This window comes from Rhinichthys klamathensis, unplaced genomic scaffold (assembly GCF_029890125.1).
Source record: "Rhinichthys klamathensis goyatoka isolate OS25496 unplaced genomic scaffold, OSU_Roscu_1.1 h1tg000111l_1, whole genome shotgun sequence".
Taxonomy (NCBI): domain Eukaryota; kingdom Metazoa; phylum Chordata; class Actinopteri; order Cypriniformes; family Leuciscidae; genus Rhinichthys; species Rhinichthys klamathensis.
The window spans coordinates 10641818-10659551 of NW_026606649.1; the positions used below are offsets into that span (position 1 = coordinate 10641818).

Here is a 17734-nt window from a genome sequence, read left to right on the forward strand (position 1 = left end):
ACAACCATGAATTCTGTTCAATTTAGGACTGTGTATTAGAGCACTAAAAATTTTAATTTGCCTGAAAAAAATTGGTTTTAACAAGCCCATGAATAAAATAAAATAAAATAAAAAAAAACTACAAACAAACAACTTGGTCCATAACTTTCATGCGCCATTTCTTGTTGACTTTAATTTTAAATTCAATGTACCTGTATAAAGCCACATTATTATTAAAAACACAGTACAATATACAGAGGCAACATAATTGCTTTTGTTTGAGACAGTGCGTGTGTCCACACATGGTTGAGAAGCCCGTCATGGAAAAGCACACACAAGGCACACCGAAGTCTTAGCTTGGGTTTCACGAAGCACCCAGAGTGCAGAGCAGTAGTAGTGGCTTGATTCATTATTCATAAGCCAGCCGCTAGATGATCAAGTGATGAAGAGAAACACTAAACTTCACACATGGAACACTGCACAAACTACCACTCTTCCTCATCCCTCACTCCTTTATCACAGAGAGAAAGACTAGGCACTATTTAGAAACTAACAATTACTGTAGGTCAAGGTCAGGTGGATTAAATTGTCATTGAAGAATAATGCTGGCCAATATAGATTTAATATTCTCATTATACATGAAGTTACTGCTGATCTATAAATAATTTTTTTTTTAAACATCATGAATATAACAATTTCAGTGGATCTTTTAAATTGGCTGTTTTGTTTCCTAAAGACCATGACATTAATTATTATTATTATCATCATCATCATTTTTTTAAGCTGTATCACCCAGCTCTACCAATGACCACTGCATGCTCATCACCGTGAGCTTTGGAAGAGTTTTATTTTCCGATCTGTGGCCGGTGGCATAAACTGCTTAGACTAGTCTTACAAGTTAGTCATCTATTTTGTTTTTCTTTAATAGCCATAACTTTTTAAAGTCCTTTACATAAAACCGCAAATTGATTTAATTTGAATCTGAAACGTAAGACTGATTACCACTTGGCTAACTGCTAATTAGTCAGACTAGGCACAGTCTTAACATAGTGTCTTAACACATTTATGCAACTGGCCACTGGATGGCATGCGGTCCCAAAACGAATCAGACCTCAAGGTACTGACCAAATACCGCCAAAACCAATCTGGGGAAAAAAAGAAAAACTACGTATGTTTTTAAGATCATTGCTGTCAATTTTGATTAATCGGGTACTCGTGCACATCCCTATTTACAGAAAACCTCTATACATGTTCAAAAGGTCAAACCTTTTAAGCATGAAATAAATATTCCACTTCGCCAGAACCATGATCTTGTACAAAAAAAGCTTAAGGAACAGAAAAATAAAACCACTATATAAAAGGAAATAAACGAGGACACCACAGAGAAAGTGTAGTAGTGGTTGCATAATAAATCAGACAGAGGGATATTGAATACCAAGTGAAATGGACACACAAAAAACCCCACATTAATCAGAATCAAAAGCCTCCACCTTGAGAATCCAGAACAATAATCAAGACTTGACATTCAGATCTGACTTTTTTTTAAAGAATAAAGCACACAATCTATAGAGGCTGAGAATGGCCACTTACGGAATACACTTTGGGTAGTGTGGACACTTTGGAGGGTTTGGCTCCAAATAGACGTGGTGTGATGCCTGTGGAGAGGCGCGAGCAACCTTCTGACCTTCTGAAACCCCTTGGTAGAGTGGCAGATATGCGTGCTCCCCCTGCATAGAAACTCTCTAGGAAACTATCGCGGCGGCTGAAGTCTGGACCCTGCTGCTCGTAGGGTTCAGAGACAACAGCTGCTGGAGGGTTAAAGAATTCACCGGTGCACATTTGGGCTGAGTCAGGCGTCTCTATGTCAGTGCCTCTGGTCAGAGAAGATGATGTCCCGTTCGTGAGGGGTGAAGCCGAGGTGGTTGACCATCCAGTTAGCCTAGCGCTGCTGACACTGGACCCTGCATCACTCATGGGTCCAGGCATGTTGGAGCTGGAAGAGAGTGAACCAACAGGAATGAATGTCTGATCTGATCCTAGGGTAGGAGTTTAAGGATGTGGCAGGACTCTGCTAGAAAGCACATGGCTGATAATGGAAGGGGAGAGGGGGTGGAGAGGGCTTGGAGGACAGGTGTAACTATCAAATGTCTCTATTAGCCACACGTGAACACCAAGTGGTAGCACCTTAGAATTTGATAACAAGCTAATGACAGAACATTCTGAGTAATAATGCCAAGGTAGCTTCTTTTTGTTAGACAGATAAAGAAGCCATTATGTTAAGCCAGTGTCTTAAAGTGTGTATGTCAGGTTAAATTTGTAATTAGGATTAACACAAAATAGTTAGGGGAAATGCACGTTTGACAAGTTGTTGTATTGCTTTGTATGATTTTCGATACCTAAAGGCAGAATATAAGATGAAAAAGTTAGTTATTTTCAGGACTCACTTAAAACTGCTCCTCCGCCCAAACGGATCGCTTGACGTCATAAGAGGGAGACGTCTCCCCAGAGCGCTGAGAAAGTGAGTCTGTGAGCTGTGTTGATAATTGTACGAGTGATAGAGCGAGAGAATTAGTGATTAGGACATTTATTTATTTAGTTAGCTATTTAAGTTAGGTAGTTAGTTAGGTATACGCAGGCGTATTTTCACAATGGTGAATTACTGCGGTAGTGCTGGGTGCTAAAACACAGTTAAAACCGGTCACAGAGTCCACTTTTTCCCAAAAAGCAGGTCTGTGTTCCGTGCCTGGGTCAACTTTGTTCGGACCAAACGCGCTGACTTCAGTGCTGCTTCGGTATCCAAGACTTTGGTCATTTGCAGCGCACATTTCTTCCAGTTTTTACGTTTACACTGTTCGTGTTTACACTGTTCGTGTTCTCTCTAGATATTTATGTTTCTTCGATAGGAACTATTTAAATTTCTGTTTGCCTCCTCATCTGTCTCACGCCTGGGAGGCTCAAAAGTGTATGGCTGTGGGGGGATTTTGAGGGGGATTTGGGATCTGCTCAGACTCAAAACTCCCCATACTTGAATAGAACGTTTGTGGCACGACTCCCTCTTCTGACGTCACAGCTCAGCTGTGTTTTAAAAATATAATCTTGACAGAAATGGCTATAAAGCTTACTGTAGGGTAATTACAGTAATAATTTTAATGATAATTGCATTTTCACTCAGACATCTAACCCTTATTTAATATATCTAAAAAAAAAAATTTAACCTGACATAGACACTTTAAGATCTATGACCCACTAGCAGTTACGTTTTGGGATCAAATTAAACCAATCTTCATTTTATGTAACCGACTCTAAAAAGTTATGAAAAGTCTTAAAGAAAAAAAAAATCTTAACTAACTTGTAAGACTAGTCTTAGCGGTTTATGCAACCGCATCTGGTTTATTCAGCATTAAACAGCATTGTGGGAACGATACTTAAAAACACATGAACAGCGATGCCAATGCTAGCTAAAGAACTACTGAATTGCCCTTTAATCTGTTAATTTATTAATACACTATTGTATATATTAATTGGAACTTGAAATGTATATGTGGAAATTATCATTCAGATTAATAAATGCTGTAAATGGAGTACAGGGTTTTTGCAGTTTTTAATGAAGGAAATTAAGACCCGCAGAAACCCTGGTAGTAACTAATAACTAACTACATACATAATAACTAACACCTTATTGTGAAGTGTTACAGACTAAGGAAATTTACAAAACAGCGGAACTTTGTTGTAATGTGGTATGTCAGTGCAAATTCTACTTGCATTCCTTTATGCAAAAAACATGCCTCCTATGTAAATCTGGCATATAAATTCACAAAAATAATAATTCTGTTATCATCATCATGACTTTCAAAACCCACTTGACTTTCTACCATGACCACAAAAGGAGTTAAGCAGAATGACGAAACCAAAATTAAATAAAAAAATGAATTCAATAAAACAATAATTAAATGCACCAGTTTATTCTGAAATTATTAAATAACTAATTTAATTATTAATTAAATGTATATATCTTTTGTAAAATTCCATGAAAAAAAAAACATAGTGTTATGTTTATTTTACAATATCCACTTTCACACACTATTACGGTTTAAATATATATATTTTTTTTTTTCCATAATAAAATGTGCTTTTCATAATAATATGCTGAATTTACAAATGATACCCATTTGATGAATCATGTATTTCCAAAGCACGATTTTCCCAAAGATTGTTCATAATAGAGAACATTTCACAAATGGCAATCAAAAGGCAGTGGGCGGTGCTTGGCGCTAATTGGTTTAAAGTTGAAGAGGGCAGACATGACAAATCCATCTAACTAAGACCATATCTTTCACATATCTCCGAATTGAATCTACTCATAGGTGTAATTTGCGGGTGGGACATGTCCAACACTTTTTGCCAGACTCTGTATTGTAACCACCACTATTTTTTTGAAAATATGTCGTAGCACAGATATACCTAATGCAAATGAAACCTATGTTGATGTTAATTTGTCTTAAATAAGAGGCGATCTGGCGCTGGATGTTTTTGAAATCATGCTGTTTGTTCCCGTTGTTTATCAGTGGCGCGGATAGTGTTCTCTTTTGGCGTCAACCTATCGCTTAATGCCGCTGCGGACTCTCTATTCCGGCAAAATCAGTACGAGGGCGGATTAGAACCTGGAACCTCTGACACACTTAAAATTTCTACCACCAGACCATTAGGGAACACGAATGATAAATGCGGATCTATGCATTTATGCACTAACGTGAAGAATCTCGGGACTAACAATATATTGTATTACACTAGACGTAAGAATGAAACTATCACATGCAACATCAAGTCAATACATGTCGATACATTACACTCAATTGATTTCTGGACATCGTAATGCTATTTATTTACTGTACATTTGATATAGCATTGAATTCGCATATAAGCAAATTATGAGCAAAAATCTTTCAATTGACCATGCCACTCACCAGACCCAAGTATCTGATAAGGATTAGCCAATTAGCACCAAGCACCACCCACTGCCTGTTGATAGGCATTTGTCAACTTTAGCAAATTACATTTTTGGGGAAAATCGTGCTTTGGAAATACATGATTCATCAAATAGCCATCATTCCTAAATTGAGCATGTTATTATGAAAAACGGCTTTTTGAAAAAACATTTTATTATGAAAAAATTGATATTCAGACAAATGTGTGTGAAAGGATATTGTGAAATATATTAAACGTAAATGTTTTCATGGAATTTTATCAAATAAATCGACACATTTTATAAAATAAATCGATACATTTATCTTTAATTAAATAATTATTTTATAATTAACTGGTGCATTTAAAGGTTTATTCAATTCATTATGCATTTAATTACATTGAGTAATTTGGTCCTCCATAAGTTTGCACTATTTTCTGTTTATTTTGATAAATACATTTTTTGTTCAATATATACACTGTCATTAAAATATGTTATTATAAAAAATATATTTTAAAAATACAAAATTATTTTTAAAAAGTAAAGATTCTAAAAGCATCAAATAAGATTCCATAATAAATTTAGATTTACAGTATTAACATTAAATGATATTTTATTATATATGATAAATATCATATTTTTAAATATGATGGTTTCATTATAAATATGGTGATTATCTCTAAGGTGGACACCCAACTTAATAAAAGATATTTACCATCTGAACCTAACCACCAACAAAATGGAAAAGTCAGCCAGATATTTATCATGTTAATTATTGTGCCTTTTGCCCCGACAGCAGGGGTGCATTTTACCACAATACCATACATTTACATATTGTTCCGTTATTGAAAAACGGTTGCTTTAATTAGCTTGAACAAAACTGAAAATCATATTAAATTTCAGCAATTCTCATTTGCTACTTAAATCTCCTTAAAACATCAAATATTAGATCAATTTAGCGCAAAACCAACTTTGCGCTGCTGCCCACAATCGCGTCAAGGATCAGACAAATGTCCACGTGCATCTTGAAAAGCGGATGTTTTGGAAAGTGCTTCGGCAAGCTTTTGTGCCATCAAGTTTACCTCATGGAGCCGTTTGCCCTGTTGTACCCTATAGAAGACAGCAGCTCAAACATTCTGCTTAATTCCTTATTTTGTGTTCCACAAAAGAAAGTCAGTAATTCGGGTTTGAAAAGAAAAAGAAAACATTAGGTTAAAATAAAATAATAATTTGTGGTTTAAGTAGAACTATTCCTTAAAAAAAATCTGTACTTAAACAGATTCAAAGTGCATTGTTGTGAGTAAAATACGTTATAGTATAAACACCTCTCCCCCGGCCCCCCGGTGAGCGGTGCAGTCCTGATGGCACTGGTCCCTCCCCCACTAGTAAGTTCAATCTGCTCCCTCTCCTCACGCTTTCTGTGGAGGTCAGAGTTTGCGCTCCGCCGCCGGCTCTTCCACTTGCTCAGATCCTGCAATGACAGAGGTGAAAATTGAGTGATAAATGAGAAAATATGGTGAAAAAAAAATACCTGTCAGACAATAACATCAGCGTGATGTGTGAATGATTGAAGACGGGTAAGAGTTCTCTCCCAAGCCAGTCGAAAACATTTCTGCTATTATTTGGCTCGCTAAGGCCCCCCAGTGCCAATCCAGAAGTAGCAACATCATGGAGAAAACTTAAAAGATGCTTAAGCAATATTTTATGGAATAACACACAGAAAACGACACCAGAAATGTTTAAGTTAATGGCTAACATAAGTTTGTAGAGGGACTATTTGTTTCGAAAAAATAGCAGACGGTTGTTTGAAACAGTCATTATTTTTGCAATTATATAAGGTTGTAATGCTTAAAGGAATAGAGGCATTAGCAGTAGTTTAAAGGTGAAGTGTTGAAAATTCTGTCAATTAGTCACAATCATATTTCATTACCTGTGTGAGACTCATTCTTCTGTGGAAATAAAATATATTTTGAGAAAATGTCTTGAAAGTCAATAGAAACAAAAATTGTTTGGTTAACAAGATTCTTTAAAATTATCCTTTGTGTTCAGCAGAAGTCAGTCAGTCATAGAAGTTTAGAACAATCAGTGTGAATAAATGACAGAATTGTAATTTTTAGGCAAACTATTCCTTTAAAGTCTCCCTGTAGTCAATAATTGTATTCCTTAAAACTCATCTTTGATCACCAAAATGACATATTTAAACGTTTTTTTCTTGAGAGAAAAATGATTCATGCCTTAAGATAGCGTGAATGTTACTCTACACCCTGACAGACATATTTTCTTGCTGGATGCGGGACCACCACCTTCAACTCAACCTTGCAAAGACAGAGCTGCTTGTGGTTCCAGCTAACCCAACACTTCACTTTTCCAGCTAGGTGTGTCAACCATAACACCATCCAGGACAGTCAGGAACCTTAGAGTTGTGATTGATGATCAGTTAAACCTCACAGACCACATTGCTATCTGCCCTGCAGATTTGCCTTATATAACATGAGGATCAGGCCCTTCCTATCAGAGCATGCTACACAACTCCATGTCCAAGCTCTTGTTCTATCCAGACTGAACTATTGTAATGCTCTCTTGGCAGGCCTTCCAGCATGCACTGTCAAGCCTCTGCAACTGATCCAGAATGCTGCAGCAAGAGTGGTCTTTAACAAAGAGTCACACCTCTCCTCAAAAACTTGCACTCCACTCGCATCAAATTCAAGGCACTGATGTTTGCCTACAGAACAACCCCTGGCTCTGCACCCTACTTAAGACTCATTACTCCAGACCTACGTGCCATCCAGAAGCTTGCGTTCTGCAGGTGAACGGCGCCTCATGGTACCATCTCAAAGGATCACAAAATCACTTTCACAGCCTTACCTGGAGTGTTCACTTGATCCATTAATACTGGCACTTAGCATTCAATATCTAATTATAAAAAATAAATAAAAAAAGCCTTGCTACGTGTACTATGCTGGACTTACTGGGACTGGTCACAGCACTTGCATATTGCTACCCTATTGTTACTTTGATTGCATCTATTGCTCTTCTCATTTGTAAGTCACTTTGGATAAAAGAGTCTAGTAAATGATTAAAATGTAAACGCGGTACTATAAATATGCAAATTAGCCCCGCCTCCACTCACACCAGCTCAGAGATCCACTCATTGACGATCACACGTTGACGTGATTGGTCACAAGGTAGTTTGTGACGTCAGAAACACACGCGATATCAAACCGCATTTTTGGTTCACTGCAGTTTTAAAGAGAAAATACTCAGCAATGGTGTCGACTATGAATTTGCACATGGTTTGTCTTAAAGCATATTAAAAACAACACAGACATAAGTAACATAAAAGCTTGATTTTCACCACAGGGGGACTTTAAAATTTTTTGGCTATTATAATCGGTGTGTTCAGTAGTTCCACCAGTGTGACATAGAATGTTTCTCAAATAACTAAGCATCACTCACTTCGTGCCACTTGGCCTCACTTTCCTTCATTCTGGCCCTCATGTTCTGTAACTGCTCTTGTTGAACTCTCTGTATGGCTGAGGGTTCAAGGGTCAGCTCTCCAACAGACCTCTGGTGAACGTGGCGTGACCCCAGTGGGTCAAAGCTGGAGCAGTTGTCAGATTCCTGGGGTATGGGCTCCAATGGGATGTCACCCATGGATTTGCTTCTGTTGAGTGGAGATGGACATGGTTATTTAAATGCTAATCTCCATACATAATACCAAAAGATTGCAATGTTGGATTTTGCAGAAGTACAATTGGGTTATACTGACATCTAGAGGTTAAATAAGACCTGCTACAGTACCGTGTCTCCATTCAAGCCTCAAAGACTGCCATTAGCAGCATAAAGTAAATAAAGAGACAAGCAGAAACTCACACATACAACTAAGATACTGTATATACAGTATATATAGTCCCCATTTGCTTAAAGCTCACAAAGTCCCAACAATGAAGGAAAAATAATCAGTATAATACTATGATGCAATATATAACCAGCGTATGCATTAAAGCTTACACCATAAAACAAAGATTATGCACAGTATTGCAGAGACACACGTATGGCACTGCTATAGCATGCAGCACTTTCTAAAATGTTTTGTAATGATCAAATTATTTGAAGGACAAGTCATTTATTTAAAAAAAGCACACATTTAAACAGAAAAAAGCAGGCTGCAAAATGAAAACACAAATGCAAAAGATATCCGGCGTTTGCTAGCACAAGATGACACCACCACTGAAGCAACAAATGCTGAACTCACCCAGGGTACCGAGAGCGTCTGATGGGAAATCTGGGAAACCATGGAAATATGTGATTGTAAATTCCTCTTTATAGTACAGATGGATATAGATTTTTTTTTTCTACCCACGGAAGATCACTTAAATATTAGTTCGCCCACAAATACATTTATTTACCCACCCACATGTTAAAAAAAAACCTGGGACTATTTCCATGCAATTACAATGAATGAAGACAGGCTTTCAAATGTTCATTTTAGAGTGAACTATTCCATTAAATGTAAAGTACATACTATACAAAAGTGAATACAAATAAGAGTCTCAGAGATAAGTTGCAAAAATTCACACGAATGACACGTTACTGAGCTGGGGTTTTTTTTATTGGCCCGCAAAATTTAACAAGTTGATTTGACATTTCAGTGCAAGTTGCTTGACTTCAGACTCTAGCATATCAGAAAGTCACAAAAAAAAATGTGTGTATGAAAAGTGAAAAGGTGTATGAAAAAGCTATTTCCAGTTGTCATGACTGCATTAACAGAATTTGTAACATTACCCTGACAACAGTAAATATGTTTTACTGAATTCTGTAAGACTAGTTCAGTAAGTAAAGTGCAAGGAACGGCCACAGACGTGTTATTAGAGATTTTTCATATAAAGCCCTTGATTTAAAGGCAGGGTAGGTGATTTGTTCCAGAAACCCATTTTGTTAGGTTGGTTGGTCTCATCACAGTCATCCTGATAGAAATCACTAAGTTAAGCGGTCTAAATACACTCACCTAAAGGATTATTAGGAACACCTGTTTAATTTCTCATTAATACAATTATCTAATCAACCAATCACATGGCAGTTGCTTCAATGCATTTAGGGGTGTGGTCCTGGTCAAGACAATCTCCTGAACTCCAAACTGAATGTCAGAATGGGAAAGAAAGGTGATTTAAGCAATTTTGAGCGTGGCATGGTTGTTGGTGCCAGACGGGCCGGTCTGAGTGTTTCACAATCTGCTCAGTTACTGGGATTTTCACGCACAACCCTTTCTAGGGTTTACAAAGAATGGTGTGAAAAGGGAAAAACATCCAGTATGCGGCAGTCCTGTGGGCGAAAATGCCTTGTTGATGCTAGAGGTCAGAGGAGAATGGGCCGACTGATTCAAGCTGATAGAAGAGCAACTTTGACTGAAATAACCACTCGTTACAACCGAGGAATGCAGCAAAGCATTTGTGAAGCCACAACACGCACAACCTTGAGGCGGATGGGCTACAACAGTAGAAGACCCCACCGGGTACCACTCATCTCCACTACAAATAGGAAAAAGAGGCTACAATTTGCAAGAGCTCACCAAAATTGGACAGTTGAAGACTGGAAAAATGTTGCCTGGTCTGATGAGTCTCGATTTCTGTTGAGACATTCAGATGTTAGAGTCAGAATTTGGCGTAAACAGAATGAGAACATGGATCCATCATGCCTTGTTACCACTGTGCAGGCTGGTGGTGGTGGTGTAATGGTGTGGGGGATGTTTTCTTGACACACTTTAGGCCCCTTAGTGCCAATTGGGCATCGTTTAAATGCCACGGCCTACCTGAGCATTGTTTCTGACCATGTCCATCCCTTTATGGCCACCATGTACCCATCCTCTGATGGCTACTTCCAGCAGGATAATGCACCATGTCACAAAGCTCAAATCATTTCAAATTGGTTTCTTGAACATGACAATGAGTTCACTGTACTAAAATGGCCCCCACAGTCACCAGATCTCAACCCAATAGAGCATCTTTGGGATGTGGTGGAACGGGAGCTTCGTGCCCTGGATGTGCATCCCACAAATCTCCATCAACTGCAAGATGCTATCCTATCAATATGGGCCAACATTTCTAAAGAATGCTTTCAGCACCTTGTTGAATCAATGCCACGTAGAATTAAGGCAGTTCTGAAGGCGAAAGGGGGTCAAACACAGTATTAGTATGATGTTCCTAATAATCCTTTAGGTGAGGCGTAGGACCATAAAATGTCCGTCCAATCACTGGATTCGGTCCGAATGCATTGATAGGATGTGCTACCTGCCTGTCAAAGTATGTATTTCCATACCTCCTCCCTTCTCGTGCAGACATCACACGTCATCAGCGGGTTTCATGCTATGCAGAGTTAGACAGATCTCAGTCACCGAGCACCGCAACTGAAACTGCAGCCACCTTTTACAGTTCCTCCTGAACCAAAACAATGAGGTTATGCTGCGTTCACGCCATAACTACTGAAACTTGGAAGATATGGAAACCTGTGATGTTATACTCGGAGCGGTTAATTACTCGAATTTATGCATTTCAATGCCAACTATCAATGCCGAAATTAATCTGCAGCAGTCAGGTGGTACAGGTCAGTGCTCTCTGTTGTTTGTGTTCATTATTATTGTATAGCTATGTGCTTTGAGACATGAAGTAGTTTAACACCATCTCTGGTGTCATGATGCTTTGCAAACTCTGCTGTGTCATGTATCATGTGTTTTGAATGAGAAGTGGCTTTGGAGACTCTCTGAAGGGAGGGTGGGATTTCATGCTTTTAAAAGCTATCTTGCCATTACTAGCCGCTCTGAAAATTGCCTACCCTACCTTTAAAATGTAAACCACAGCAAAACAGTCGCAGTGCTCTAGGTTTCATTTCAATTGTGTCTTATAGGAGCTACTACACAAATGCAGTCTTAGGGACTGTTCACACAGGACATGTGCTTGCATTCTTTGGCATTCTTATTCTATATAAATGTGCTAGATGGACTACTCTTTATCCATGCTTGGGCTAAGTCATCTCACACCTATAAATAAATGGGTCTAACACTGAAATTACAATCCAATATTTAATGGATGTTACCAAATTAGCTACAATGTGCTACCGTCTCAAGATGGCCACAACTGCTACATTAGACTTAAAAATCAAGCTTCATTAAAAAGGAAGCAAAGTTTTGATGCAAACATACATAGTATCTGCTGTATAAACTGCTTGCACTTGCTAAAACTTTGCTACATCCATATTGCAAACAAATGTTTTATCAAAATTAAGCAAAGCTTTCAATATTACACAGATTTTTTACGAAGTACATTTTAATACAGACATTATCTGCATTTAATTAGTATTACAATATCCTTCTCCAAATATATATGCTTGAGTTAATTATCCAATGCACTCCTGCACAAGAAAATAAAAGCGCAAGAATGGCTCAAAAGGTGTGGGGGGATTTGGGATCATGAAAAAAGTTTGGAGCAGGTGCAGCTAGCCAAGGGGTGATGTCAAAATCAGTGTCGTCCTCAGAGGAACCAGACATCTTTCGGCTACAGAAAGGAGAGACAGAGAGTGAGGAAAAAAAGGAGAAAGCAAAAGCAGAGGAAAAGGAAAAAAGGAAAAGACAGGGACATTCAGTGTGTTTATTTCGTTATGAGTAGAATGTTTTTAAGGTTTTTTTATCGTTATTTTTCTATAACAAGTGTTTCAAATTAAGACAAAAATGTATGGTCAATTCTCTAAAAATGTATAAAATCGAATCCATATCAGTCAGCAATAATTTTCATAAATGTAAGCTGCTGTTATGTACTTTTTAACCAATATTTACTGAAAAACAATAGAAAAACAAGGGTTGCTAACTTGATACAGTGACTCTTTAAGGGTTCAGACATGGAAATTGTGAAAAACAAGCATATGATCAAATTTGGTTTTGAACAGAAATTGTGATATTTTATAGATTTCATTTCAGGCACTACCTAGAGTACATCTAAAATGTGTTTAATTTTGATCTGTAAAAAAATAAAATAATAATTGGTATTTTCCAACTGTCCTATAAAGCTCTATAAAAAAATTACCCTCTTTCTCTCTATTATAAGACAAACCTGAAGCCCTGCATCTTCTTATACCATGGCCTGCGCTGGGACCCTAGCCTGATCTTTTTCACATGTAGAGCTTCCTCAGGGGTCCAATATTTGGGCAGGAACCTGTCTGAATCAGCATTGATGGAGGTCTGATGCTCGGAGATGAGCACCCGACGTGTGTAAAGATCGTCCAGCACTGGATCGGCATAACCTCTGTCCTCATCGGAGTCACTCGTGCCATTGTTCAGGGATCGCTGAAGAAACTCTTCCTCCAAAGTAGCAGATTCACATTCTGGGGATCCATTTTCAGAAGGAACGGAGGACACACTGCTTCCCAAGAAAGAGCCATCCATATGAGATGAGCAAAAATGTCTCCAAGAAGCACATGCATGGACACACATGCAGTGGCCTGTTGCATGAAGCTAGCTGAACAACCTGAGTTTCTGAAGGATTGGATTTGACAAACCCATGCACATCAAACCTGGTTTAGATCAGGTTCAGTTGGCTCACAGCACTCGGTATAAACGTTCTCTGTCAACTCAGGTTTGATCTAGAGTTTGTGATTAACTCTGGAGCGTGTGCACCTGAAAGTGTGTCATGTGTAGCGAACAGCCAATCACATGGAACACGGAGAGCATCAGCTTGATTCACTTCTCGCGAGAAAGTCACGCAATTCACTTCTCTGCTGACGATTAAGAGATTGCTATAAAAAAATATTAATGAATTTAAATGCATTTTCAAGGCAAGAATAAACACTGCTGAAGTAAAAATATGAGAAGGCTGCTGAAAGAAAATATCTTACTATCAATACAAGTGAATCAACTGAATTTAACACTAGAACCGCCAAAGGGTAAAATTTACCCATGGCTGTTTTTAAATGTTCATAACAGATTTGCAATAAAATATCCAAGTCTCCCAGTCATTGACTTTTACTAAAATTGTGTCATTTACAATCCTCTGTTATTAAAAATGGTTTAGATAAAACCAGATTAAAAACAGGGCATTTATACCTAAAACAGCCAGCAGGTCAAATTCACCAATATAATGCCTTTATTTTCACGCTGTGTTTGAGCAACGTGTAGCCTTACTGTAAACAGTCACACAACGCACATTCAAATGAAGATGTTGTAGCCTACTCGTACATTTTCAAACTTTGGATTAATAATACATTTTTTGTTTCACAATTTTTGTGAATTGTTTGCTACTTTGTTGCTATTTATTACTACTTGCTATTTATTCAAGTCTGCCCGTTTTCTGAAGAAGAAAAAAATCCAATCTATGATGTAATTAACAAAATTTGTATGATTACCCCAAGTTTATTGGTACACCACCCAAACATGCATTTATTTCCTTCTAATTCTCATTGTCATTGCAGGATGATTTAGCCTATATTCAGTGATTAGTGTAGCCTGCTTAAAATAGCCTTGAACAAAACAGGACAAAAACAGTTGATGACTAAAAAAAAAAAAATTCTCAAGACATTACATTGGTAAGACAGTGGCATAATACAGTGACTTAATACTTTTTCTAGGCATATCAAAACAGTAGTCCTGCATGGGCCAATTTTTACCCGCTGGCACGGTTTTAGGTATTGACCTCTGGCGGTTCTAGTGTTAAATAATTTATATACACTACCGTTCAAAAGTTTGGGGTCAGTGAGAATTTTATTTTTATTTTTTGGAGGAAAGAAATCAATACTTTTATTTATCAAGGAATAATTAATTTGATCGAAAGTGACAGTAAAGACATTTATAATGTTACAAAAGTCTTTTGAACTTCCTATTCATCAAAGAATCCAAAAAAAAAAAAAAAAAAAAGTACAACTGACAGACCAACAACTGTTTCAACATTGATAATAATAATAAATGTTTCTTGAGCATCAAATCCTCATATTATACTGATTTGTGAAGGATCATTTGACACTGAAGACACTGACACTGGTGATGCTGAAAATTCAGCTTTGATCACAGGAATAAATTACACTTTACTATATATTCACACAGAAAACAGCTGATTTACACTGGAATAATATTTAATACTATAACTGATTTTTGTTGTATTTTTAATCAAATAAGCGCAGCCATGGTTAGCAGAAGAGAATTCTTTTAAAAGTATTTAAAATCGTACCGACCCCAAACTTTTGAACGGTAGTGTAGGTTCACAAAGAGCTTAAAAGCTTTATATATTAAAGCTTGCATTTATATGTATTTGTATGCATGTATATGTATATATGTATATGTGTATATATACAGGTCCTTCTCAAAAAATTTGCATATTGTGATAAAGTTCATTATTTTCCATAATGTAATGATAAAAATTAAACTTTCATATATTTTAGATTCATTGCACACCAACTGAAATATTTCAGGTCTTTTATTGTTTTAATACTGATGATTTTGGCATACAGCTCATGAAATCCCAAAATTCCTGTCTCAAAATTAGCATATCATGAAAAGGGTCTCTAAACAAGCTATTAACCTAATCATCTGAATCAACTAATTAACTCTAAACACCTGCAAAAGATTCCTGAGGCTTTTAAAAACTCCCAGCCTGTTTCATTACTCAAAACCGCAATCATGGGTAAGACTGCCGACCTGACTGCTGTCCAGAAGGCCATCATTGACACCCTCAAGCAAGAGGGTAAGACAGAAAGAAATTTCTGAACAAATAGGCTGTTCCCAGAGTGCTGTATCAAGGCACCTCGGTGGGAAGTCTGTGGGAAGGAAAAAGTGTGGCAAAAAACGCTGCACAACGAGAAGAGGTGACCGGACCCTGAGGAAAATTGTGGAGAAGGACCGATTCCAGACCTTGGGGGACCTGCGGAAGCAGTGGACTGAGTCTGGAGTAGAAACATCCAGAGCCACCGTGCACAGGCGTGTGCAGGAAATGGGCTACAGGTGCCGCATTCCCCAGGTCAAGCCACTTTTGAACCAGAAACAGCGGCAGAAGCGCCTGACCTGGGCTACAGAGAAGCAGCACTGGACTGTTGCTCAGTTTTGCATGTCATTCGGAAATCAAGGTGCCAGAGTCTGGAGGAAGACTGGGGAGAAGGAAATGCCAAAATGCCTGAAGCCCAGTGTCAAGTACCCACAGTCAGTGATGGTCTGGGGTGCCATGTCAGCTGCTGGTGTTGGTGCACTGTTTTATCAAGGGCAGGGTCAATGCAGCTAGCTATCAGGAGATTTTGGAGCACTTCATGCTTCCATCTGCTGAAAAGCTTTATGGAGATGAAGATTTCATTTTTCAGCACGACCTGGCACCTGCTCACAGTGCCAAAACCACTGGTAAATGGTTTACTGACCATGGTATTACTGTGCTCAATTGGCCTGCCAACTCTCCTGACCTGAACCCCATAGAGAATCTGTGGGATATTGTGAAGAGAAAGTTGAGAGACGCAAGACCCAACACTCTGGATGAGCTTAAGGCCGCTATCGAAGCATCCTGGGCCTCCATAACACCTCAGCAGTGCCACAGGCTGATTGCCTCCATGCCACGCCCCATTGAAGCAGTCATTTCTGCAAAAGGATTCCCGACCAAGAATTGACTATTGAGTGCATAACTGAACAATTATTTGAAGGTTTACTTTTTTTTTTTGTATTAAAAACACTTCTTTTATTGGTCGGATGAAATATGCTAATTTTTTGAGACAGGAATTTTGGGTTTTCATGAGCTGTATGCCAAAATCATCAGTATTAAAACAATAAAAGACCTGAAATATTTCAGTTGGTGTGCAATGAATCTAAAATATATGAAAGTTTAATTTTTATCATTACATTATGGAAAATAATGAACTTTATCACAATGGCCCTCATTTATCAAAAGTGCGTACACCAAATTTCCAGCGTACACCTGGCGTACACCCAAAACCACGGTGACTTTGAGATTTATCAATATGGACGTTGGCGTACGGCACGCTCAAATCCTACGCCAGCTCAGGAGGTGGTGTACATGTACGCACGTTTTGAGTTAGTGCGGAAATGCGCAGAAAAACAATTCCTAACACCACAAAATGCACTGACAAACTAAAAGATATTATATATTATGACCCACTGTAAAACAAAAAAACAACAACATAGTAGTTATAAACTTCAGTGTTTATTTTTGTGCAACATGGACTTCAATGTTTAATTTGTGTGACTTTACCAAAGCATTTGATTTGTAACCATATGTATTCCTTCAGTTGCGAGCCTGTGCGCTTTACCCTGACGTTTCAGGGTTAGGCCCGGCAGGTGCGCACGGACTGGGTTCGGTAACGAAAGGCTTTCATGACCAAAAAATAATTCAGACTGACAAAATAATAAAAAATACATTCTTCTTCTTTTAAATAATAATAATAATACAAATAATAATAATGACATTCTTCTTTTAAATAACAATAAGCGTCATTAATAATACAAATCATACTAATAATAATAAGAATATTCCAAATTGTCATGCAATTATTAATGTGAATGAATGGTACTCCACATCACATCATCATCATCACTATTGTACACCCCAATACATGTAACGTGATTCGAAATTGAATGCTAATTCAAAAGACGTGCTGTAAAATATTGCATTGTGATAGGTCATTTCGGCTCCACGTCAGAGAAGTTTCTCTTCTTTGCCGTCTTCCGTGTGTCCATGGCGTAAAATGAGGGCGTGTGGGAAGCGGAGACTTGAATATATAGGGGCGTGTTATTCTAATGACGATCGTTTTCAGCCGCGGGAT

General features: G+C 37.9%; 1 protein-coding gene across 7 annotated transcripts in view; it reads right to left on the reverse strand.

Moving 5' to 3' along the window:
* lmo7b (LIM domain 7b) overlaps nucleotides 1-17734 on the reverse strand; it is a 54074-nt gene that overhangs the window by 17860 nt on the left and 18480 nt on the right. For all 7 annotated transcript variants that reach the window (XM_056254443.1, XM_056254442.1, XM_056254438.1 and 4 more), the window contains exons 10-13: nucleotides 9198-9227; nucleotides 8399-8606; nucleotides 6268-6413; nucleotides 1570-1972 (exon numbers count right to left, since the gene is read on the reverse strand). In XM_056254443.1, coding sequence (XP_056110418.1) covers nucleotides 1570-1972; nucleotides 6268-6413; nucleotides 8399-8606; nucleotides 9198-9227 — 787 coding nt within the window. The remainder of the gene's footprint in view (nucleotides 1-1569; nucleotides 1973-6267; nucleotides 6414-8398; nucleotides 8607-9197; nucleotides 9228-17734) is intronic.